This window comes from Nannospalax galili, unplaced genomic scaffold (assembly GCF_000622305.1).
Source record: "Nannospalax galili isolate Female #2095 unplaced genomic scaffold, S.galili_v1.0 scaffold274, whole genome shotgun sequence".
Lineage (NCBI taxonomy): Eukaryota > Metazoa > Chordata > Mammalia > Rodentia > Spalacidae > Nannospalax > Nannospalax galili.
In genome coordinates, this window is record NW_008335435.1 from 2028761 (window position 1) to 2054582 (window position 25822).

The 25822-nt window shown below is 46.9% G+C and overlaps 1 protein-coding gene across 1 annotated transcript in view; it reads left to right on the plus strand.

The window, feature by feature from the left end:
- Window positions 1–25822, plus strand: part of Irx5 (iroquois homeobox 5) — a 56164-nt gene that overhangs the window by 27951 nt on the left and 2391 nt on the right. Inside the window, exon 4 of the mRNA XM_029562057.1 lies at window positions 24278–24375. Coding sequence (XP_029417917.1) covers window positions 24278–24375 — 98 coding nt within the window. The remainder of the gene's footprint in view (window positions 1–24277; window positions 24376–25822) is intronic.

The following is a 25822-nucleotide window of genomic DNA, read 5'->3' on the forward strand; positions in this document are numbered from 1 at the left end:
GGCCAGTTGCCTCAGCCTCTTTCTGGGCTCTCTGGGGAATTCTCGTTTCATTCAGAATAACATGCCCTGCCCCTTCCTCTAATTTTTCTGCTCTTCTGCTCACAGAACACGCCCCTCATGGTGCTGGCCCTAAATGCACAGCCCAGTAACCAATGCCCCTGCCCACTCCATGGCTCTTGGGCGTTTTTTTTCTTTCCAGCTGTTACTGTTGTTCACAGCATCATTCCTGGCTTTGTCTTTTCCAACCTACAGTTTCTCTGTCATATGAGGCTCTAATAGGGCAGGGACCTCATTTGCCTGTTCATTGATATATTTACTGAGGTTAGAACGGGAGAGCTGGGAAGATGACTCAGTCAGTAAAGTGCTTACTTTGCAAGCAGAAGGACGGGAATTCGATCCCTAGAATCCACATTTAAAAACCAGGCATGGTAGCATACACCTGTAAGTTTGTCAGCTGGGAGGTGGAGATCGGTAGACCACTGGGACTTCCCAGCTAGCCAGCCTAGCCTACCTGGCAATTTCCAGGTCAATGGCAGACTCTCCCTAAAGAAACAAAATGGTGGACTTTTTCTGTCTTGGGGAGCAACACACATGTATATATACACACATGAAGAAGTTATAATAGGCCTTGGTACAAAGCAGGTGTTTGTTGGGTGAAAAAAGAGAGGAGAGGGAGATAATGGAGAGAGTTACACCAAGTAGGGTTCAGCAGCATGCAGCATATCCTCCCTTGGTACCCTGACTCCCAAATACAGAAGGGAAGGGAAGATGTTCTGCAGATGATTTCTTGCTAGGAGCTCTGATGGGGAGCTCTGATGCAGGCTGCACAGTCATGCAGGAAAGCTATTCTTTCCTGGGGAGGTTGGGGAATCCATTAATCTCTTTGCCTGATTCTTATGAATGAGTGTAGCTTCCTCAGCCTCATTCCTGCCTCCAACTGATGGGGTGTGACCAGGTAGAATCCAGGAGGGTGGCAGAGGCCCCTCTCCTAGACACAAGTGGAAGGCCAGGGCCTTTGCTAGAGAGTCCAGGAGTCCTTGGTTCTTCATCCTCACAGTTGCTGATGTTGGTGCTCCCACATGCACATGCATGCTCGTGTGTGTGTATGTGTGTATACGTGCACACACACACATGCAAGTATGTATGAAGGTTAAACTGCAGTCTGTTGGTATGTGTCTTAAGTACCTCTTGTAGTCACGTGTCTTAAGTCCTTACTGGAGTGGGATGGGATAGTCACACATGAAGATGGGGGTGTAACCCCACTCAGTAGGCCTGTGACTGAGCCTAGTCCCCATCCCCTCCCCGCATCACCTTGTTGGCTCCATACTGGGAAGGGACCAGAATCATCTATTTGGCCAGTGCTCAAAAAGACAATTATTTAGTTATTTCCCTAAATCATTTTTTCAAGAAGCCAGGCTTTTCCCATTAGTTATTTATAGGGTCACTCAGTCACCAGCTGGGAGGGAGGCACCAGCGATGGGCACGGCCTCGGGGAGGGAAGTGCGTGCTCAGAATCCTGTCTGCTCTTTTAAGTTTTTTTTTTTTTCTTTTTCATCTTTCAATTGCTTCAACGTGTCCGCTTTCCTCTTTTCACTTAAGCCTACCAGGTCTCTCCCCATCGTCTCCTCTTATCTGGCTTTTTCTTTATTTTAAATGCCCCGCTTCTCCTCTGCCCTCTCATTGCCCCAGCCTGGCTCTCAAAGCTAAGGTTTCTGATAGTTGGCTCAGCCCTGCCCACAGCAAGGTGCCTACTTTCCTTGTGTGATTGGGCACTTCCTGGATGATCCATTAGTGAGATCTTGCTCTGTGTACACAACTCCAGCCCAGGGTAGAAGGTGGGGAGGGGAGGAGATGTTGGGGAAGGACATCTGGTTCTAAGTCCTGAGTGTCCCAGCTGCACCAGAGAACATTCGGTTTCCTGTGCTGTTGAACATTCGGTTTCCTGTGCTGTTCATCGGCCCCAAGGCTGTTGTTTGTTCAGACATTGTCCCCCATACTAAAGGCTATTGTACCCTGTTCGGTGCTTCTCAGACCTAAAGAAGGTCCTTGACCAACAGACAAACAACTCAAGGACTCTAGAGCCAGAGTATACCACTTTCCAGTTGCACCATCTCCAGCCAAATAACCTCTCAGACCCCAGCTTCTTAATTTGTAAAGTAGGAATCGGTGTCATCACCTTCATGGGTTCATGCAAAGATGAACACTTATAAAGCACCCAGAACAGAGGCGAGATGCAGACAGCAGATGTACTAGTTATCAGCCACGGTCACTATCTGCCACCTCCAAACTCTGCTCTTGGGTTATGCCAGGTGCTACCAGTACGAGCCTGTCGGTGCTCATGCAAGGAGGGGTATAGGGGCAGGGCTCTGGCTCTAAGCAGATGCACGTGGGCTACCTGTCTACACCCGTGGTGTCCTCCGCCATGGAGGGCCCCTTGGTCTCTCACATCTACTTTTTTCTCAAGTTTTCCTTCTTGAAAACAACAGTGTGCACGTGACTTTCCTTGCCCAGTTTCTGGCCTTCCATCATCAGCCTGGATCACATATACGTCTGCCCATTTGCCCGGCTAACATGATGGATCCCACAGGACAGTTACTATGCACACAGCAAGCACCTGTGTGTCTGAAGGGTAGCCAGCCACCAGCCAGTTTGCCCTTAGGTCCACCCTTCTCCATTTTCTCGCCTTGCTCTGAGATGTAAGGGTGAACTACACTTCCCACGATCCTCAAGCAACTGACTGTCAGCCGGGTCCAGTCTGTGGAAGGTGCTGGTCAGAGGCTGGAGATGGGTAGGCAGGAAAAGCCAGTATTTCCCTGGCTGTGGTTATTATGGATGATGGGTCTAGCAGCAAAGCTCTGGCTCGCTCTTCTCTACCAGGTCTCAGATGTGGCAGGATTCCCCTTGGTACCAGCCTCTGCCTGCAGCATCTGTCCCAGCCCCATTCTTCCTGCATCCCTCCAGTCCCTGGTTTGCCTCCCTTTCTCACTCCACTTTCAGCCCTTGCAGTGCCTACATGGCTAAGTGCCTGCATTCAGGTCCCTCCACTAAACCCAAGTGGGTTTCCTTTCCCTGAATGCGCACTGTAAAGCAGGTTCAGGTTAACCTGCTCAGCATCTGCCACTGTGGCCTAGTGGGGTCAGGTGCCTGCAGCTAGCCTTGCCTGGTCTTCTCATGGCTCAGACAATTACGGGTCTGGATTTTTCTAGCATGTCTGATTTTACATGTTAGTGATGGATGCAAACTTTAATAGGGCCTTGTGAAGGCAGGTGAACACTGCACAGCCCCCTTTGTAAAGTGACTGCCTCAGGTCTCAACACAGCTGCCATTGTTGCTTCCTTACCTGGCTGTTTCCCAGGCCACATCCCAAGGAAGACAGTAGGATCCAGCAGCTGGTATCATTGCCTTGGCCATTGGCTGCCCAGTGGCTTCTCTGAATTGGTGTCTGCCTTTGGCCAAGCGGCTAAGAGGAGAAGGTGCTCAAGTGGGAGCGAACCAGGTTGATTAAGGCTGCCCACTCAGCAAGATGCATCTCCAAACTGGTGCGCTTCCCACATCCGCAGGTGCTGTCTCTAATTAGTTAGTATTTTATTTTAAAATCAGATTCAAAGCCAGGACTATGACTGAGCTTTCCAGCCTGGGAGGTATCTATTCTGGTCTCAGGACTTGAGTTTATTTTAGTGAAAGGTGAGAGGCTCAGGCCTTCCTAGGCTGGGTGATCTGTGGTTTGAGAGCTGATCTTTCATGACATCTGTCCATTCAGCAAGTGTTTATTAGCTACTATGCACCACACAGAGTGACCAGTGCTAGACAGAGTGAGTAGTCAGTGAGATTCACAAAGACTGTCAAGGAATTACCTTCCAGTGAGAGAGAAAGAAGAGTATAAATGCATGTCAGATGATTCGAGATATCTTTAAATGCTTTAGGAAAAATAGATCAATAAATGGGACAAAATGCAAGGGGCTACTTTCCATTGGATGGTCAGGGAAAGCCCTTGTGAGAATCACATTTGAATTTGCATTTGAAAGTAGTTATGGAAGGAGAATGTTCTAGAATGTCAGCAAGTACCTGGAGAGGGGAGGAGACACAAAGAAGTCCCAGTGGGTAGAGCCCAGGCACAGGGGAGTGGCAGGGGACAGAGTTGGATGTGGACCAGAGGCTGCATCTTCTAAGGCTTTATGGAAAGAACATAGAAAAGGATACGAGGTTTGATTTTTGAGGTGTGGGAAGCCATTTCTGACCCTCAGGGTATTCCTTGGCCGTCACCAAGGTCAGCTTCTCCAACTAGCACTGACTGTGTCAGGAATGAAAGAGGGTATGGGTCCCAGCCATTCTGCAGGCAGGCACTGGACAGGTTTGGGCTGGTCTAGTACAGAAGAGTGTGTGGGGCTCTGGACACTCCACTCCACCCAAGTGAAGCCTTGACTTCTGTCTTTTACAGACCCTGCACTTCAGGGGCTGGAGGTGAGGGGAAGCGGTTTGGTGGCAGATACATCTTGATGGTTAGGGGTCCGTTACCTGCATGTAAGTCTTGCCTCTGCAGCTGTCTAGCAGACCTTGAACAAGTTGTTTATCTCCCAAGAGCCGCGTGTCTGTAAAAAGGACACAATCACAGTACTCTCCTATGGCTGAGAACATTAAGTGAGATAATGTGTGAAAAGGCTCTATACCTAGAACGCTGATCATGAGCGCTATTTCCCCATCTCTGTCAAGGGCAGGACTGTCTGGAGTGTGGGTTCTTGTGGGTGGGTGGCGGTGGGGCTCTGGGTCTTTTATCTCAGCTCAGAGTCGCAGGCAATGTCTGCTGCAACTGTCTGCCCTGTACTCACAGGGTGGTCCCAGGGTCCCCGTGCAGCAGCAGGGAGTTGGTTTCCACGTTCTGCTTTTTCCTCAGAACTTTCCCTATAGTACCTTGAACTAAAATCTGACCACTCTAAGAGGAGGCATTGAGTTTGCCCTCCTCTCATGGAAACCATGGGAAAGCTACTCAGGTTTAGGCAGAGGGTCATCTGGGGGCTTGTGACCCAGGGTGACCTCTTTTGTACCTAGGTAGTTGAGCGTCTTTGGCATCCAACTGTAAGAAATTAGTCAAGAGCAAATGAAATGTCATTGCTGTCATTTCAACCCACCAATGTGACATCCATCCACAGGCTGCCAAACTTCCAAGACCAGTGTGTTCTTAGCATGGTATAAGATTACTTCTGGAGACTCTTCGAGACAGAGCTTTTCATTTTCGAGGTGAAGTAACTAGATCGGCGAAGTGAGGTACCATGTCCAAGATCAACGCTTTTCCTCACTCAGCATCTTCACTGCTTCCCTCCTGTTGAGGCTGTGCTCCTCCCTCACCACGAGAGGCCGTGCTCCTCCCTCACCACGAGAGGCCGTGCTCCTCCCTCACCACGAGAGGCCGTGCTCCTCCCTCACCACGAGAGGCCGTGCTCCTCCCTCACCACGAGAGGCCGTGCTCCTCCCTCACCACGAGAGGCCGTGCTCCTCCCTCACCACGAGAGCCTCTGCCCTGACCTCTGGCTGCCACTCCTGACTTCTCCTAGTTCATCTTCCACAGAGAAGCCAGAGGAGCCTTTAAATAAACAGAACCATCAAACACTGTGTGCAGGCATGGTCCTGGGTGCTGGAGCTACAGCAGTGCATGCTGGGTACTGCTGCTCTGGCTTCCTGTTAACTTGTAGGATGAAATTCCAAATATTTGGCTGGGGTGTGACTCAGTGATAGAGCATGTATTTAGCATGTGATTAGCATGTGCAAGCCCCCCAAGTTCAACCCCCCAAGCCTTCCCACTCCCTGCCAAAATGGAAGTACCAAGTGTGATGCTGGTGGAACCATTGGAGTGCTCTGCCAGAGGGACAGGAAAGAAAGGGCTCATTGTCTGTAAAGAACGTAAAAACAGTAACAGAACAAACAAAAAGCTCATCTTCCACTGTGGCAGTAATTCCAGATGACGCTAATACAAAAACAGTTCTCCCTCCTTGAACTACACTGTAATGGGCAGCCATAGAATTTATCACCCATCCTGGGGTACTTTGGAGAATTATTAATAGTCATATCTAGTTGAGTATAGTGATATACACCAGAAATCCCAGCACTCAAGAGGCTATATAAAGAGAAAAACTAAGAATAGAAGAAAATAAATCCATGCTGATGCTAAGTGTAAACTGGGGCATTTAAGCCCCTACCTGCCCTGCCTGTAAGGCCTTCGGGGCTTTGACCCTTTCTCATCTTGTCTAATCCAATATCTTGACAGTTTCTACTTCATTAGGGCCACTCGTAGCTCCACAACTGTTCCAAACTCTTCTTACTTTGGGGTTCTACCTATCACATTCATCCTGAGAGAGGGTCCAGATTCTGGGCTTCATGGCCTTTCCCTTGGTCCTTATTCTGAATCTGCAGGTCATGGGGACTCCTTGGAGTCTTGGCTGAGATGTCAGATTCTCAGAAAGGCTCTCTCTCCTATTCTGCATGGAGCAAGTTTCTCTTCCATGCTTCCTTCTCTTCACACCTCTTGCTACAATGCTGATTGTTTAGCTAATGGTATGGTTACTGTTTAATTATCCTTTCTCCCAGCAGGTTCCATGGAGGCCATGTTTGATTTGTTCATGCTGTACCCCCAATACCTAACAGAGTGCCTGGCACATGGTCAACAACTACTGACTCACTGAGGACTAGTTGAAAAGATAGATGGATTTGTGGATGGATGGATGGATGGATGGATGGATGGATGGATGGATGGACATGGTTTGATGGGCACATGGATACATGGGTGGGTGGATGGGCGAATGATATTGCTGAGACCTAGCCCAAGTTTTTCCCTACTCTCTTTCTCCAAGACAGCCAGCCTGGTAATAAAGTAGATTATATCTGGGCAAGAGAGCCTCCTTAATGGAGGAGGTCAAGGATCAGAAAAAGCAAGAGATCCAGAAGTGCACATTCCCTTCAACGAGGCAGAGGTGACCCCAGGAATCCGTGCCAGTAGGAACCATTGCATCTGATTGCTCATTTCCATTAAAGGAATTGTAGCAGGTGCAAAAGCGGAAGATTATCCCAAGAATCAAGATATGAAAAGCATGTTAGATCACTAAACTCCAATTAGGGAAATTAAACTGTGCACACTCCTCTCCTGATGTGATATTGGGAGCTTGCATTAGCTCTGGGCTCCGGTTCTAATAAAATTAGAGAATAACACTTTAATTGAATTGTGTTTAAAAGGATCATGCTGACAAATGCGATTGTATCTGGCTGGGACGCGCACTTTCTCTAGAAATCATTAAATCCAGTGAGATGCCAGTTCTGGGATCCTGACAGGTCTCCGAAACAATCTGTGAACCATGCTGAATCTTGGAATCTAATCAATTTAGAGCCGCCTCATTAGGGCTTGCTGCTAAAGGATACTTAAAAATCAAAGCGAATGACTTCACTCCATGGCTAACTAGCTAATCATATCGATGCAACATGGCTGGATGGTGTTGCAGCAATCCATTTCCTCTTTAAGAAGCCACTGTCACCTATAATTTAGGAATTGAGATTCATCAGCCTGATGCAGACAGCTCTAATAGCAAAGATTTTCCTGAGCACAAGGCCCAGGGGTGTAGCCATCCTGGCTAATGGGGACAAGTCAGAATTGTCCTTTAGCTCCCTAAATCCTATCCATTCTCAGCTGGATACTGAGCTCAAGATCTTGTTGCACAAATGAAGAATTGGAAGTTCAGAGACTAGTAGCATGTTTCCTAACATCACACAGCAAAGGAGTGACACAGTTAGAATTTGACCTCTTTTTTCAAAATTTTCATTAGCATATATTAATTATACATAATGATGGCTTTCATTATTATATTTCCATGCATGTATAATGTATTTTGATCATATTCATCCTTCCATTACCCTTTTTGACCTTTTTTGATACCATGTTTCCTCTCTCTCTCTCTCTCTCTCTCTCTCTTTCTCCTCCCTCCTTTTCTCCCACCTCCTCTTCTTTTTTGACAGGTCTATGTAAAGCCCAGGTTGCCCTGGACTTAATATATAGCCCAGACCACTGGGTGCTGAGATCACAGGCATGTGACATCATGCTCAGCATCAATGGTTTTCCTAGTATAATTTTAAGCAATAATTTAGAACCCTGATTATTCCTTTGTTGCCAGCTTAATAGGCTTATTTGTGTGTGTGTGGTGTGCCATGTGTGTGTGGTGTGCATGTGTGTGTGTGATGTGCATGTGTGTGCGTGCGTGTGTGCGCATCTGTGTGTGTGGTGTGTGTGTGGTGTGTGTGCATGTGTGTGTGGTGTGCATGTGTGTGTGGTGTGTATGTGTGTGTGTGGTGTGCGTGTGTGTGGTGTACATGTGTGTGGTGTGCATGTGTGTGGTGTGCGTGTGTGTGGTGTATGTGTGTGTGGTGTGCGTGTGTGGTGTGCGTGTGTGTGGTGTGCGTGTGTGCGTGTGTGTGTGGTGTGTGTGTGCATGTGTGTGTGTGGTGTGTGTGTGGTGTGCATGTGTGTGGTGTGCGTGTGTGCGTGTGTGCGTGTGTGCATGTGTGTGGTGTGTGTGTGTGCGTGTGTGTGTGTGTGTGGTGTGCGTATAAAGCCAGGAATCAAACTTAGTTGTCACTCCTCAGCAACTATTTACCTTATTTTTTTGAAACAGAGTCTCTCACTGGGACCTGGTGTTCATGGATCAGTCCAGGCTGACTGCCTAACAACCCTAGAGATGCTGTCTCTGCCTTTCCAACCCTAGGATTATAGGTGTGCACCACCATCTTCAGTTTTACATGGGTGCTGGGCATTGAACTCAGGTCCTTAAGCTTATGTGGCAAAAAGTTTAATGATTAAGCTCTCTAATCCTTAATTGGATTTTCTGTTAATATTCTTACTAATAGTGGATATCGACACCTTCATCATCACTATAACATGGACAGCTTATCCTTAAATAAAACTTATTAGAAATATAATGCATTTATCCTCCCAACATCCCTAGAGATCTGTTATATGATTATTGTGGTAGGCCTTAATAGTTCACCACACATTTCTGTACTCCAGTGGGACTTTACTTCTCATTCCTTTGTGGTTGGGTGGGCCAGTAGCCTAGTTTCCCATGCATGGTAAGCAAAAGACACTTGTTATTTATAAGCCAGAGCATCTAATGGCTGGGTCAAGGTCTCCATCATACTTTTCTTCCTCCAATTCATCAGCCAGCAGCATTTTGAGTCAGTTCTGCCCAGGATACGACACACAGAGCACTGCAGATCTGAGTGCCTACTATTGGCCTGTGTACTAGATAAAGGCCTGGAAGCCAACTTGGTGCTGTTGGAAGTGGTGGGGCCCGGTGGATGGAATTCTAGTTGATGGGGGAATGCTCTTAAAGGGGATTCCAGCCCTCCTCTGCCCCTCTATTTTGCATCTGGCTGTGAGGTGAACAACCTCCTCTATCACACGCTCCTGTCATGAGGCACTACCTCACACAGGTAAAACCTGACTGTGGATCATAACCTCCCAAACCCTAAGTAAGCCAAAGTAAATCTTTTGCCTTGTAAGTTGATTATCTTGGCTGTTTTTTTGTTTTAGAAAATTGTGTTTCCATGTGCATGTGTGTGGTATATGCTTGTGTGTATGTATGTTTTCATGTGTGAGGGCACACGTTTGCAATTGTTCTTGTACATGTGTGCATGTTCATGGAGGTCAGAGATGGATACTGGGTGTCTTTATTTACCGAGACAAGGTCTCTCATTGAACCCAGAGTTTGCAGAGATTTGGCTAGACTAGGTAGCCATCTTGCCCCAGGGATACCCTGTCTCTGCCTCTGGACACTGAGATTATAGGTGGGCTGTTATTACCTGCCTGGATTTTATGTGGTGCTGTGAATCCCAACTCTGGCCTTCATGTTTTCAGGGAAAATACTTTATCCACTGTGTCATCTGCCCAGCCCCTCTCTCAGGTGTTTTTTCAGTGATAGAAAAACACACAGAAATCCTTAATTGACCTGTAATAGCTATGCAGCACAACTGAGAAATAAACCTGTGCTTCTGCTAGCTACTGAAATGTGGGTGGTGTTTGTTATTGCAGCATACTTGAGCTTATCTTGACTAATGAGCCATCACACCATTTTACAGACAAGGAAACAAAAACATACTGGTTAAGTGACTGCAGCCAGAACACATTCAGGCACTGTCAGTCAGCATGTCTACACCCCAGACATCTTTTTTATTATTATTTTTAAAATTTTTATGTGTATAAGTGTATTGCCTGCATGCATGTAAGTGCACTCATGTCATGCAATGCCTGTGGAGTCAGAAGAGGGCGTCAAATTCCCTAGAACTGGAGTTACAGATGGTTGTTAGCCGTTATGTGGGTGCTGGGAATCAAACCTGGGTCCTCTGGAAGAGCAGCCAGCTCTTAACCACTGAGCCATCTCTCCAGCCCCCACCCCAGACATCTTAAATCTGCAGAACTCATAGTCAACAGTGAGTGCAAAGAACTTCTCTGTAGAGACTTGGGTCAGACCACTCATCCTGCCATTCAGCTCCTGTCTGGGTTGAGATACATATTTGACATGGGAATTTGCTATGCGTCCCAGGCTTATCTCAAACTCACCATCCTCCTGCCTCAGCTTCCCAAGTGCTGGGATTACAGACCTATCACTATGCCTGTGTTAGTAGGCTCCTTGTAAGGTTTTGGAACCATTGGCTTCTTGAAGAAACCTCTCTAGTATTCTCAGGGACCCACATCATCAAGAAGGTACTTCTTGAGAGCTCGGCTTCACCAAGAGTGAATGGGTAGGAGGTTGGAAGTCAAGGGGAGGGCTTTGGCTCACCCCCACTAGTTGGAATAGCTACACTCCTGGGCCTGTGCTCAAAAAAATCACTCTGATGTAGAGATTTCAGGCCAGTGAGGACTAGACAGAGCTACATTTAATAATGACCTCTCTGCAAGAAACTAAATAAATGATCACGGGTGGGTGGGTAGGTGGGGAGACTTCCTAGAAGGGGTGGTAGGATGCAGTGATATGAAGGGAAAAGGGGGCTCATTAGAATAGGAAGAGTTAAATGCTGTGGGGAATGAAAGGATACAACAGAAGAGGGAGTATGGGGAGAACGGGGAGGCACAAGTTACATCAAAGGCCTTAGAAAAAGCCGTATGGAAGCCCATCACTATAGAAGCTTCTTAAAGTATATACACTATACATTATAAAAAGAGATTAAAAGGAGTTACCCTATAACAGGGAGACATTGTCCTTTCTAGACAGTATCAGTTAATGAAAAAAAAAAACAAAACCTCACCTCAATTCCAGGAATGGACTCCCTCTCTGGAAGCTGTTGACCAGGGGTCTCATAGACCCTTAAAACATATTGGTCATTGCTTCTACTCACTTACCACCAGAACTGGATGGTGAGACCCTATTGCTGAAGACATTGCATCCATGAGCTATAGAAGAGATAAGGAGAAATCAGGTTGGTGCTGACTTCAAAGCCTCATCTCCACTAGCTAGAGTTCAGAGTGCTGGAAGGTGCTATGCATGCTTCCAGGAAGAAAAAATAATCATCAGCCCTACCCAGCTGTGAATCCTGAGAACTACAACAACAACTGGCCTGACAGGATATGCCCATTGGTACAAATAGCGGCACAAATATTTTGGTAGTAACCAACCATTCTTTAATTGGAATTAAGGTCGCTTCCTATGATGGAGCCCATACTTGACATTGATATTAGGCTTAGGAACCTGCAACTAGACAGGTCATAGGACATTGGGCAGAATTCAATACCAGTTTTCTACTAAATAGCTATCACATTAAACTGACTCCTAATGACTTATTGCTATACCCAAACGTTATTGCATATCTCAACTATCACCAAAGAAGTTTCCTTATGTAGCAGATGATGATTAACATAGAAGCATGCAATTGGCCTACATGGAGAGAACAAGAAGCTGCAGAGTGCTTATCCCTGAATAGGACATCTATATCAAACTTCTGTTTCCAAGGCTCAGGGAAGAGGGGACAGAAAGATTGTAAGAGCCAGAGGTGGTGGATGACCGCAAAGAAAGAAGAGTTTTCCAGACAGTTGATCAGTTACTCATATGAACTCACAGCAGTGGTGACAGAATACATGAGTCCCATGTAAGCCCAAACCTGAAAAAAATCCCAACGCAGACATGAGGAAGTGGGTAAGAAGCTCCAACCCCACCTAAATTGTGGCAACAGACGGCTGATGGGAGGAGCAGAGACAGTCTCTTTCAAGCATTGGACTCTTGGTAGGTTAACCAGGCTCCAATGAATGGCCCCACACATTTGGAGACACAAATTAGACTCTATAGGTCATATAACTTATATAATAGAGTACATTAAATTGGGCAGAATAGAACACATTATATTGGGGAGCAATAAGGGGAGGAGGTATGAAAATATGTTTTATGAAAATGGCAAAAATTCAATAAAAAAGAAATCAAATATCAAAAAAAAATCAATGAGGTCTCTCCTTATGGGTAAGGAAGACTGCAGTTACATTCTCTGAAGCAGGGGCTTTGCACAACCTCTGAAGTGTGGGCCACTTACAACCCCAGGAGCAGTTTTAGGAATGGCGATGGAGGGAGGGAGCCAGAGCCCTTAGACCTAGAAGAGAGTGCAGGGATAAGTCTTCAGAAATTGTGTACAACTTCAGGAAATGCATACCCTGCGGGAGCCGTATCTGAGTTGGTTAAGACAGTAATTGCAGACCTTCCCTGCAGAGAGAGAGCAGGATGGCAGGGCCTACTATTATCAGGTTCTTTCAGGCACAACAGCTGTTTACTGGTGGAACGGGGACTGCACAGTGAATGTCTGGTGGCTCCAGGATAGGCCTGCTGCCCCACTCCCTGCTTGCTTTTGGGCCCAAGCCTTGCCATCAATCCTAGAGCTCAATCACGGGGTACCTTTGCCAGGATTCTCAGGGGAACAGCTGCTGGAAGGTAGACAGCTTGCTGTGTGCCATTATCAGCTTTCAGTCAAACCTCAGGTCCTCCCATCTTGTGCTGGCCTTAGAGAAATCAGTACTGCCCTAGCTGGGCTGCTCTGTAGGACAGCACTTAGGGTCCAAGGGCAAGAAATTCAACTGCTTATATGAACTCCATGGTTTGCCTTATATGGGAAAATGGGTAGCTCCCGCCCTTGGCACATTCCCGCCTTCCCATGTTAAGATGAAAGGGTCCCACTAGATTAGTGTTTCTCCAATTTAGTCTCTGCATCCCACCCTTTTAAGGAGTATGTGAATGTGTGTTTCCTGTGGATGCCATGCTTGCTAACAAATTAGTTTTTAACATTGCTTGAATAATTTATACATATGTTGTGAACACACAGAAAGCCATGATAGCTTATTTAAAGAGAAAACATTTGAAGCTATAAAGTGATATGTTGACTCTCTATGAATGAGAAGACAAAGATGGGGTCCCCACAACATCAAATAAATTTTTAGTATTGTTTCCTTCAGAGCCTGGTGAGGTGCTGTTTCTGGTGTAGACACTGGATCTGTCTCTGCACTGCCCCCTCAGATGGCACCCCAGGTTCTGGTACCTGACTCAGGTGAAGTGGGGAGCATAGCTGCCAACCTCCCCTGAAATAGTTCTCTATATCTCTCTCCATTTTTTCAGTCACATGCTTCTGATACAAATCTTGTTAAAGTTCATCTTATTGGTGGACCCAAGTCATGTGACTGTTCTCTAGCTGCAAGGGAGTCTGACAAAAATGCCTGCCATTTTCACTTTCTCCATGAGGAAGGGGACCTTCACTCATAAGATGAGTATAACACAATCATAGGAGGAGAGTTCAGTATTGGGTGATAATTACCAATGTCACCTACAAATAATAAATATGAAATCAGCTTGAAGCTCTTGTAAGGCTTATAAATCAATGCATTAGCTTAAAGATCGGTAATATATGCATTTAAAAATACTTTTTTAAATGACTAACATTGTTTTGACAAAATCAAGTCACCACTTTGAAGAATTTCTTGGTGACTGCTACACCAATGCTCTTTTAAGTTCTGGGAACATCCTGTAGCACCTTCCCTGTGGGTCCTTGCTTGCCACTAAGGCATTCTTTTTTCTTTTCTCCATAACCCTCAGTGATTACACATGCAGTTCTTGACAGGGAGATACCATGTTGGAAGATTGAGTAGTTCCTCTTCTGAGGTAGCTCTCCTCTAGAATATTCAGTAATAGTGTGAGAACTATCATTTCCAAAGTACTCTACAATATAAGAGATCCTATCAGTGTTCTTCTTCAAGATGAATCCAACCTGGTAACATTTCCAGTTCAATTCCCTTCCAGGATTCCATAGACAGGAGAACTTCACTTACTTGTCTCTTTAAAGTCAGATGTACTGTTGTAACTTACCTGGGACAAAGAGTATGTCAGAGACTGGAGAAATGGCTCAGCAGTTAAGAGCAATGGCTGCTCTTGCAGAGGATCCAGGTTTGGTTCCCAGCACCCACATGGCAGCTAACAATCATCTGTAACTCCAGTTCCAGAAGATCTAGTACCCTCTTCTGACCTCTGTGGGTACTGCATGACATGGGTGTGCTTACATACATGCAGGTATTACACTCATACACATAAAATAAAATTAAAACTAAATTTAAAATTCATCCTAATTATCCATTTCCTTCTACCTCTCATGATGGCCAGGGAAACTGCAGGTCCTTCTGCTAGCCTATGGGAACAAAACTTTCATGGAGCAGGGTCCCTGCCAATTTGGGATGATATGCAGTATAAGTGCATCAATAAATTTCTTACTTTGAACTACTGAGATTTTTAAAAATCTATTTGTTAGACAGCATGACATCATCTGTCCTGACAGATACACTTAGTGAGACAGGGATTATAATCACTGTTACTTTTTTTTTCTTTAAATCATATAAAAATTCTAGCATAGAGAGTTTGAGAGCCTTGTTCAAAGAGAGAGAGAGAGAGAGAGAGAGAGAGAGAGAGAGAGAGCGAAAAAAATACAGATATAGAGAGAGCTAGAAAAATTCAGACATATGACTTACATCCCAGGCCAAGCCCTTCCAAATCCCATGTCTCTTAGCAGTTCCCAGAACAGAGATGACAGAATTGAAGCCTCTGAAACCATGAGCCAAAAAAAAACCTTTCCCTTTTAAGCTAACTTTCTCAGGTATTTTATCACAGTCACAGAAAACGGGCTAACACAGTTAGTGGAAGGCACCATAACTATGTCATGAAAATTTGTGAAAGGCTTTGAAAGGGACAGCAAATAGTCTTTCAGAGTATTCAGTCTAGCTTACCCTTCCAGATTATTTCCATGTTTTCTGCTGGTTGAGCTATTTTACAGTCTTCCTGAAACTTGTAGAAGACAGGATCATAATGCAAATGGTTCTTATCCACTGAAGCACAAATAAAGTTTTGTGGGTTGGAACTTAATTGATTAATTAGTTGATTGTGCATCTATTTATAAATTCATTTCGGCTTTCTTAATTAAGTCAGTATATTTGTGTCCTTTGAATTAATTTTTTAGCAGACTATAGCACCGTACTAGTTCCTTCACTAATTAATGAGTTCAACATAATTAATTTTTTTGCACCACTGTATTTTGAACCTAGGGCCTTGGATATGGTAGGTAAGCCCTCTACCACTGAGGTCTAAATGAAATCTTTGACACACATCTATCTTATATTTCAATATGGACTATGATTTTATTTTTATATGCACTTTGGAAATCCTTTTGCAACAGAAAGTCTCCAGATGCAAAAGTAAAACATGTGTTACATGTCATTTAGCCTACTCCTCAGGTACCTCAGACCCATTTGAGCCCAGCCATGCTTGATCCTAAGACCCATGTTCTTACCATTCTCCTCTTCACATGTCCAGCCATTTCTTGAGGTAAATGGGGTACTAACATGTATATGCTGACTTATGTCCCATTTGGAACATGATGTAACTTAGAGGAATTGAATGGCTTAGAGGTAAGTCTGAGCCTGACTTCTGGAACCCTATATTTCTAAGACATTTTTTGTGTTTATTTATTTTATTTTTATTTATGTGTATGCATGTGTACAAGGTATTGGCAGAGGTCAGAAGAAGGTGTCATATCCCTTGCAGCTGGAGTTACAGGCAGTTATGAGCCATCTGGTATGATGCTAAGCACCAAACTTGGGCCCTCTGCAAGAACAGCAGGCTCTCTTAGCTGCTGAGCCACCTCTCCAGGCCCCTCTAGGAGATTTTTACATAACACAAGGGCATGACACTTTCTAGCTAGGATTTTCCTTGAACATCTGTTCTAAGTTTGTTTTGTTAAATTAAAAACAAAAGCTAGGGAAGATTGATGGGCAGTTTTGGTTCCTAAAACATTCTCTATGCTTTTATTCATGGAAACTTAAGGAAGTGGAGCTGGGCAGAAGGGTGACATTGGCCTGGTAAGGCTCAGACCTAGGCTTGGAAGGGATGGGCCTTACATAGCTGGCATGTTGCTCCTCTAGGGTCAAGGGAAGGTCATAGCCTCTAGAGATAAACTGCTTACTGTACCTGCCTAGGACTCACTAAGGCAGAGCAAGGTCAGCATGAATGAAGTGTCAGAACTTGTGGAAGATTCATGTATTTTAGTGTTAGCAAAGATTGGGTTCAAATCCTGCCTCTGCCACTTATTAAAATGTGACTTAGAGTATGTCACTGCATCTCCTTGGGCCTGTGTCTTCATCTGTAGAAGGTAGAGAATATCCTAACTCTATGGGGACCTAAACTGGATGCTTTCCTCTCTACCAAGCATGAGCCTGTGGGCTGCTGAAGCCCAGAGCAGGTGTCTTTGCTCAGGTCCCACTTGTCAAATGGGCTTGTCCTACCTGGGTTTCACTAATGGTTGACACAGAGGGTGAGAAGCCTTGCCACAGCTCTCCTTCTAGACATACCTGCTCCCGGACAAGCCCCCTTCCTTCTATAAGATGGCTGCCACTCGTCACAGCTGGTAAGTCAAGTGACGTTGACCTTTGCTCACAAAAGTGGAAGTGATCTCAGAGAGAGAACAAGAACGGCAGAGCCAGCCTCTAACCTGGCATTTGCACTTCTATGCTGGGGGTCCTGCCCTTAGGCTAGCTCTCCCGGAATGACTGGGAAGGTTGTAGCCCCACATCTTATTTATTCCTAAGTTTTTCCCCAAATCTGCCCTTAGACAAGGCTAGGCTCTGCCTCTGTAGTCAAGGTGGCTTTTCCAGGCAGTTGTGTCACCCCAGGTCCTTATTTTTGACTCCTGTAGCTCAGGTCCTGTGGGAATCCTCTGTAAACTTTACCTCTGTCAATGTCCCAGTTCAAGAAAATTGGCTCCTTTGACACCATTTTAGACAAACCATAATGTGCGTGGCACTGAAAAAGGTTCTATTTACAAGTCTTCAGGAAATAGCCCTGGCCAGAGGGTAGTAATTGCAGGGTGAAGGTTCACCGGGGCTTGCTTAGAAGATCAAGAACCTGCCCTGGAATGGAGCTCAGGCAACTCTTAAAGCCTCTTCCCAGGGTGGACCTAGGTGGATGAACTTTGGGAAGGGGCAGGAATGGGGAAAATGGAGACAAAAGCATTGGGAGAAGGGTGCTATGTGGGCAAGGTCGTGGACCTGCAGGAACAAAAGACTTGTAAGCAAGGCAGGGCATTCCTTCCCTCTGTTCAGTGCTACCCTGAACACACTGCTATGCTCCTTGCTAAGTATTCAGTGGCTCACACGCTCACTTTCAGAAGACTGCTTCTCATACAACCACTCCTGATCACCAGTCTTCACCCCTCCTCAGTGCACATGCACATACACTACACACACATTCACACACACACACACACACACACATACACACTTCTCCCAGTTCTGCTTTGCTCCTCTTCCTGGAGCCTATCACTTCTGAGCCTCTCTCTCTCTCTCTCTCTCTCTCTCTCTCTCTCTCTCTCTCTGTCTCTCTCTGTCTCTGTCTCTCTCTCTCTCTCTCTGTATGTGTGTTTCTCCTTCTGTCTCTCCCCTCCTCCCTCCCTCTTGTCCCACCTCTCAGACAGGATCTTACGATGTACCACAGGTTAGTCTAAAATTCAGCGTCCTTTTGCCTCTGCCTCTTGAGTGCTGGGATTGTAGGAATGTGTCACACTGTGAATGAGAGAGAGAGAGAGAGAGAGAGAGAGAGAGAGAGAGAGTTAGAAAACGAGAGGATGAGAGAGAGACAGAGAGAGAGAGTTGGAAATGGATCCCAGGGCCTGAAAAATACTGGGCAAGTTCTACCATTGAGCCACACCCTCAGCCCTAACCCTCTGTCTTTCCCTGTCATAGGTCCACAAGAGTTTGAGGTTTTGAGCTGCACTTCACTGTACTGCTGTTAGTTCCTAGAACAGTACTTAAATATCTAATGTGTGAATGTGAGTTGTCACTCAAGGACTATCTAAAGAATGGATGAAAGAACACTGAGTGAATGTATGACCAAACCCCAACATCAGGGGCCCCTCGGGCTCTTTCCTCTGTATATATCCTCTCTCTGGTAGAGGTGAACTGGCTCATGCAAAAGACCGTGACCTCTGAGCTGAGAAAGCCCAGCTGTCATCCAGGTGGAGCACCCAGGGAGCTGTTTATCAAGTGAGATATTGGAGATCACTTAGGATCCACGTGGGATTGTGTCAAGGCACAGGAGAATCCATGTGTTCCTTGTCCACAGGGCCAGTCTCTGCCTTGGTCTCACAGAGTAGACCTGAGAGACTAAGTAGTGTTAACTGCATCCCTCCTGAAGGAGGTAGCCTTGGGCTGTTGGGATTGGATCATAGAAGCAGAAGTTGGGACAAAGGTTATAGGTGAGTAATAGAGAGGTGAATCACTCTCTGGACCTCCTGAATCATGATACCAGGATGCATGCCAGCCAGATTGAGAAGACTCCTGGGTAGTATGAATCCCAGAAGAGACTGAAAATCAGGCCCTCCTCACCAGTGGAGGAGACCAGGCTCCTGAAAGGGCAGAGCTCCCTACCTCAGCTTGGCCTCAGTATTTTTAGCATGGTCCCTCCTTTCTTCCCTCCCGCAAGCCACTAGCACACTCATTGCCCAAATAACAGCCACCAAAATAGCCCTGGCAGTTGACAGAGGGGGATTGGGAGGTTCCCCTCTTTCTAGCCCATCAGTCAGGCATGAGCAGAGGTCCTTGGGCTGGGCGTGACCCAAGTGAAAGAGGCTCCTAATTGTACCTTTAGCCTGAACAACAACAAAATTTAAAAAGCTCTTTGGGCTGATGGCAGCACTGGTTCCGAGGAGTAGATGCCTAAGCTAGAGACTGGGGACACCTAGGGGTCTGCACTTCCCGTGGCAGATGAGAACTGTCCTTGGGAAGTGGCAAGTGGGTCCAGTGACCCACTGTGTTGGGGGTGCTGCAGACGGGGAGCCTTGAGGTGAGAGAGGAGAGTGTCTCCTCAGAGATATCAACTCAAAGACACTGCTGAGGCTGGTTACTTTGGATGAAACAGCATTCCGGTTCATCAGCCCCCATCTGCCTTCATTTTATTTACTGTCTCCCCTACTAGGCAGGAAGCTGGTCTATTTGACTCTCATTGTGTCTTAGACTAATGCATCAAGTTCACTTAGCAAATAATTCAATGAAGGGGAAAGCTACTATGGCCCACAGGGCTGCACTGTTGGCTCCTTCTCATCTTCTGCCGAGAAGCCAGAGGGCAAGAGAGAAAAGCAAAACTCAAAGGGAGTCTTCCATCAGTGCAGACTCCCCAGGTCAGCCCAGCAACCCGGGAAGAGCAAGCCTGATTTCAGAGGTCGCCCTCCATGGGCTGTGCCAGCCTGGGCCGGTGCTTCCCCCAGGAGCGAAGCCCTGGCTAACTGCTTTGTGCAGATGATGACAGGCTAGTCTGGTGACAACACTAAGAGACCCATGAATACCTCCAGCATATAAAACATGCAGATGAGGCTCTGGGAAAATAAGCCACTTGACCCAAGTCCCTTACCCAGCAGACCAGAGCTGGGAGTTGAACTCTGAAGCGTGCCCCAGGGATCTGCCTAATTTCTGCTTGTACAGCCTATTGTCCAAGGAGGCCGCTGAAGTTAGCCAGGCCGTGGCCATCTTTCTGCTGGGCTGGGCTCCCATCTACACTCCTGAGGTACCCAAGCCTCTCTTCCCCATATGGTAGAGGGATTCCTGCTTGACACTTCATTTGCTTTTCATGATGACCCTGAATGCTTACATTTGTGCTCAACCCATCCCACTCCCACTTTTTTAGAGGCGGCAACAGAGGCCCAGATACTATAAGGGACACTGAAGTCACTTTGGGCAGAGTATCACAACTCCTGTTACTGTTTCAATGCATAGCCTCCCAGTTTCCCTTTCACCTTCTTACTCTCCAGAGCTCTAGCCCAGTTTGTGGCCTTTATTGGTACTCAAGCTTGCCAAGGGACTATATTGGCAGACTGCTTTACAACAGCCCACAATACCACCAGGTAGCTGTTAAGCTCCTTCTACACTTCCCAGGTGTCCTCTCACCCTGCCACACACAAAATTACCTTCATGGCAGTGCCACTAAGGTTTGTCCTCTTGATGATAAATAGAAGGGGTTGGGCACATGGAGCTTTATTCAGGAGCAGGGGTTGCCACCAACGGCTGTGTGGTCACCAGCATGGAGCATGGATTTGCCAGCTCACCCTGGTGACCTGGTTCCTGTTTCTAGGAGTCAAGAGGCCTGGATTCAAGGTCTGAACGTGCCACTGACTTCCCTGAGCCTCAGCTCTGGCATCATGGTCATGGGAGCAAGCCTCTGTGCCCTTGGGTCCTTACATTCTTGTGCAGGGGTCCCACTAGGACCACAAATGGTGGGACACAGGATTTTGTGCTGTGTCTTTAAGAGGAGCCACCACTACCACCTACTCTCTTCTCTTTGGCACAAGTCTCTACATGTCCAAGGTCCTCCCTCTTCCAACATCCAGTCTGCAGCTCTGTAGTGTTCCCAAGGCTGTGGGCCAGTCTGCCCACCTCTATCGAAGGTCTAGATCTTCTTCCACCCTTCTAGTCTTTAATTCATTAATTTATTCACTCTTATTCTGTGCCACTTCCCGAGAGTCCTTTGTTTCCTTCCCCAGCTAGCACAGCACTCTTGCCTCTCTTAACATCCGATCTCCACTGTTTATCTCCCTTAGCATATAATCGCTCAACCTAGGTCCTTGACATCCCTGCCACCGTCTCGCCTCGCCTCTAGCTGAGTGGGTACTGGGCCATCCTGTTTCCCTCTTTATCTTCACTGAGGATAGGATTCACACTGAGCCAGGCCCCCAGGATGAGCTCAGTAAACATTTGACTGAGGAGCAAGTATGGACTAAGGTGACCTCTTAAGGATCTTGAGACTCCTCACTCTGGGTCTACACAGCCATGGCTCCACTGCAGAGGGCTGTAACTCAGATCATAGTGACAATCAGCAGCTCCTGCACAGAGGAGGAATTCTTTGTGGGACACCCATTCTGTTTCTATCTGGAAGTGGCAGGCATTCATGCTTGGGGAGACCATAGATGATTCTCAGGGAGCTCATTCTCCCCTCCCCTCTTCACATCCCATCCAGGATTCCAAGCTTCTGGTGTGGATGGTCTGCTCAAGACTCGGGAGGCGTCCCATGGAATAAAATTCAAGTTTTGGGGAAAAAATCCGTTTTAAGACATTTCTTTTAGATAAAGCAGTGTATGAGCAGACTGGAGTTGGGGGTTAGGGAGCTTTCTCTGTAAGGGTCAGATAGTAAATATTTACATGTGCGCATATGTATAATCTGTGCTGGGGATTGAACACAGAGCATTATGCATGCTAGGCAAGCTCTCTACCATCAGCTACATCCCCAGGCTCAGCTAGTAAATTCTCCAAATCCCACAGACCACATGGTCTGGTTTTTGTGTTCAGTTTTCTCCCTGTAATACAAAAACAGCCATAGATAATATATGAGAGGCTGTGTTCCAATAAAACTTTATGGACTCTTAAATTTCATATAATTTTCAGATACTGTGAAATATTATTCTTCTTTTACCTTTTATTTTCTAACCATTTAAAAATATAAAAACCTAGGGCTGGAGAGGTGGGTCAGTGGTTAAGAGCACTGGCTGTTTTTGCAGAAGACCCAGGTTTGAATCCCAGAACCCACGTGGAAGCTAATAACCATTCGTAACTCCAGTTCCAGGGGGATCTGACACCCTCTTTTGTCCTCTGTGGACACTGCATGACATGAGTGCACTTTCACACATGCAAGCATAACACTCATACACATAAAATATAAATAAAACAGGAAAATAATTAAAAATGTAAACATTAAAAACCATCCTTAGCTTCCTGGATATGGAGAAAACAACCAGCCAAGAAACAGGTCTGGCTGGGGCCCTGGCGTGCTGGCTTCTGTTGTTGTTGCAGCATCTGGGTTTGAGTCCCACTTGGTATTGTGCCCTTAGGTTTCTGTTGCGGGGGGGAATAGAGGGGAGGTGAGGGTGGTGAGGGTTCCACCAGGATCACAAGTGATGAGACAAAGAGTTTCAGGCTGTGTCTATACTACCACATCTGCTGTTCCCTATTCTGCACAGGTCTCTGCATTTCCAGACCCTCCCTCTTTCAATGTCTAGTCTGTATCTGTGTAGGGTTCCCAAGGCTGTAGGCCAGCCCTATCTAAGGTCTGGATTTCTCCTCTACCTTTTCAGTTTTCAATTCATTCACTTACAACAGCTCAGAGTGACCTTGAGCAGGTTAGCCCTGTCTAAGAGGGGGCCTGGGCCTAGCATCCTCCTGGTTCCATTTAACAACCTAGCGGTGGGAATTCCAGGCACTTTGCTAAGTGAGTGGGAACTCTAAAGGGGAACTCTTACTGGGATTGAGGGAGGATGCCATTTACAGGCCTTCAAGTCCACTGTCTGTGTCCCTCACTAGCAAAGTGGGTCTTGAGATCTTAGAGAGGCTTGGGGACAAAGGGATTTTGAGTCTCAAAAGCCATCACCCCAGCCACCCCCAGCTCCTGGGGAGGCCCCTCATCATTCATGCCTGCCCCCTCTTTCCTGCTGCCTTGCTTAACAAAGACAAAGACAGCAGTTGACACTGTAATGCTGAAAATTGCTTGTTTCAGAACATCCCAGTAAACAAGCCCGTCTTTGTTTTAATCCCAGCCTAGCTTACTGTAGTTAATTATAGGAATTTGTGGCTATTTATGTGAACGAGGACAGGCGAAAACATTCATTTGTCGGTAGTGTAAGTGCTGGGTGGGAATGGGCTCCGAGTGTAGAAAGGACGTAGGTAGCATCTGTCCCGGGGGATGTGCAAGGTAGTACGGGGCCTGGGCGTGTAATTATCCCCATGGCTCCGAAAGAGAGGGAAGGCCGCTATGGAAAGTGACACCTAATGACTGTTTTCAGCACAGTGGGTAACGGGAAAGGCCTGAGTTTAAGGCCATTGCCCTAGATGCAGTCTTGCACCTGCCAGGTGAACAGGGTTATTTCTAGGCCTGGCAGCGCCTAACTTGTTCCTGTCCCAGCGGGTCTGGGGGAAGAAATACGGGCTAAAATTCCCAGGGGTCTGCGGGGATGGTGGCAGTGGCTGGACGGCCTGGGTGCCGCCTCTTCACCCTGTTCTCCAGCCCTGGAGGAGCCACGGTTAGTGAGGAATGTTAACAAAGAGGAGACAGCGCAGGCTAAACAGAGGCCTCAAGACAATTCCGGGCCCAAACAAAGCTCCCAGGCCCCCACCCTCATGAGAAAACAAGCCAGACCTTTGTGCACACTCAATAATTATCACTCACAATTACCCGAGTCAGGGTTGTGCTGGGCTAGCAGGCAGGGAGGGGGGTGCAGCTGTAAGTCCAGGGCCTCTGGGGCACAGTACCTGTACCGGGGACAGTTCTCTAGATGTTTCCTGCCTGGGTGGGGGGAGTCACTGGCCAGAGGAACCCCAAATGCCATAGGAATAATACTGTTCATGACTTTCCCTGGACTAGATGTGTGTTCTACGACTTTGGGGGAGCTCTAGCCACATTTCAGACCAAATCCCTGCAGCCCTCTACCCCAGTGAACTCACAGCCACGGTGCGCAGGTCTGCTCTGTGCTGAGCTGCTGTCCTCCTAACTGCCTGACCAGCTCTGGGTCCTCCTGGGTTCCTCCCTGTGTGTCCCAGGCCCCAGTCCTCTGTTCACGGCTCTCCCTTTCAGTTCCTCTAAATGCCCCGGTAAGTTGCATGCGAAGACACTCAAGAGCCCAGCCTGAACTTGCATCTGACATGGTTTCCACCGGCAGCCCTTGTTCTGTTCTTTCTGCTTCAAATCCTGTTCTCTCTCCCACCCAGGTTCCTGGATCCAGATCCCTGTGTATCCCATCTCATCTGGGAAGCCTTCCAGGTCTGCTTCCCAGGAGGCTTGCCAATCCTTGCCTGGCCTTTCACAGGTTAGTGATGCTGTCTCATAGGTGAGCACGTGTGTATGTATTGATATAGATGTATACTACATGGGAATGCGATTCTAATTCTCAGTTCTGAACTTAATAGTAATCATATTGACTATACCCAACATTTACTGAGTTTTTACCACAAGCCAGGTACAGTGAGAAGTTTTCCCCACACATTTACTCTTAAGAGGTAGGCACTGTTCTTATCCTTTTCTTACACCTGAGAACTTGCTGCACAGAGAAGTTGCATAACTAGTTTGAGGTCACAGAGTAACAGTGGTAAAGATGGAAAGGGTGGTGCATGGGACCTGGGTTGCTGGGTGGTGTGTGTTTCCCCAAGTCCACAATTGTCCTTTGTGCTGCCTTGACATCAGCTCTCAGTGATAATATAAGAATCAGCAAGTGCTACAAGTAAGGGCTTCCCCTGCACCTACCTTGCCCAGAAAGCCGGTTGTTAAACATTGACCAGCACATCACTCACGATGTCCACTTTACACAGCCTGTGCCCCTGAATCTTTCCAGCTGCCTTCATGTTGCTTGGTGTGCAGGAGGTAAGTCTGTCCTCTGTCCATTTAAGACAGCAAGATTTATTTTATTTTACCTAATTTGATTTTTGTTGTTGTTGTTTTGAACAGGGAACTGGCCTGGAACTTGCTATGTGACCAGGCTGGCCTTGATATCACAGAGATCTGCCTACCTCTGCCCCCTGAGTGCTGTAATTAAAAGCATGTGCCACCATGCCTGGCTCATTAGGAGGTAAATGGGAGTTTGGTTGGAAGCCTTTAACTTGGGTTGAGACAGACTTCAATCCAACATTTCCCAAGTTGGAATTCAGTGCAGGAGCTCCTTGTTATTCATGAGCCTGGAGCCCTGGGCAGCCGAGTCACCCTGGGGATTAGTGTCCCCTAGGCTGCACCCTGCCAAAGGCCTCTCATCACTGTCCAGCTGCCAGACAGAGCTGAGAGCTACAGACAGACCAATTAGAGGCTGACTTCATTTTGGTTTTAAAGATGCCGAGAAAAGCCATGGATAATGTTAGCAAGAGTCAAAGTTAGCCCTTTGCTGAGGGTCCAGCAGGGCTGGCCCTGGAGCGGCTGTCTTGGGAAGCTATTTTGGTCTCTGTCCTGGTGGCTTGCAGCAATTTGCTGGGCACCCATGGGCCAGAGGGGCCACGAGGCTCCTGCCACCAGCAACTGCTTTTGTGCACCAGGGTAATGATGGTTTCTGGGCGAGAGAGATCAATAGGGGCTAAAAATACGTTTCCGTCCCATCTGGACTCGGCTCCAGGCCTCTAGCTGACTCAGAGGCCCCCATGAGTGGTGGGAGTGGAAACCACTGCACACTATGGATCCTGGCGAGTCTGTCTCCTGCCTCCTCAGGGCCCAGAGCCCCCAGACCCAGATGGGGAGACCATCAAGTAACATTCAGGGCTGAGATACCCTTGGGG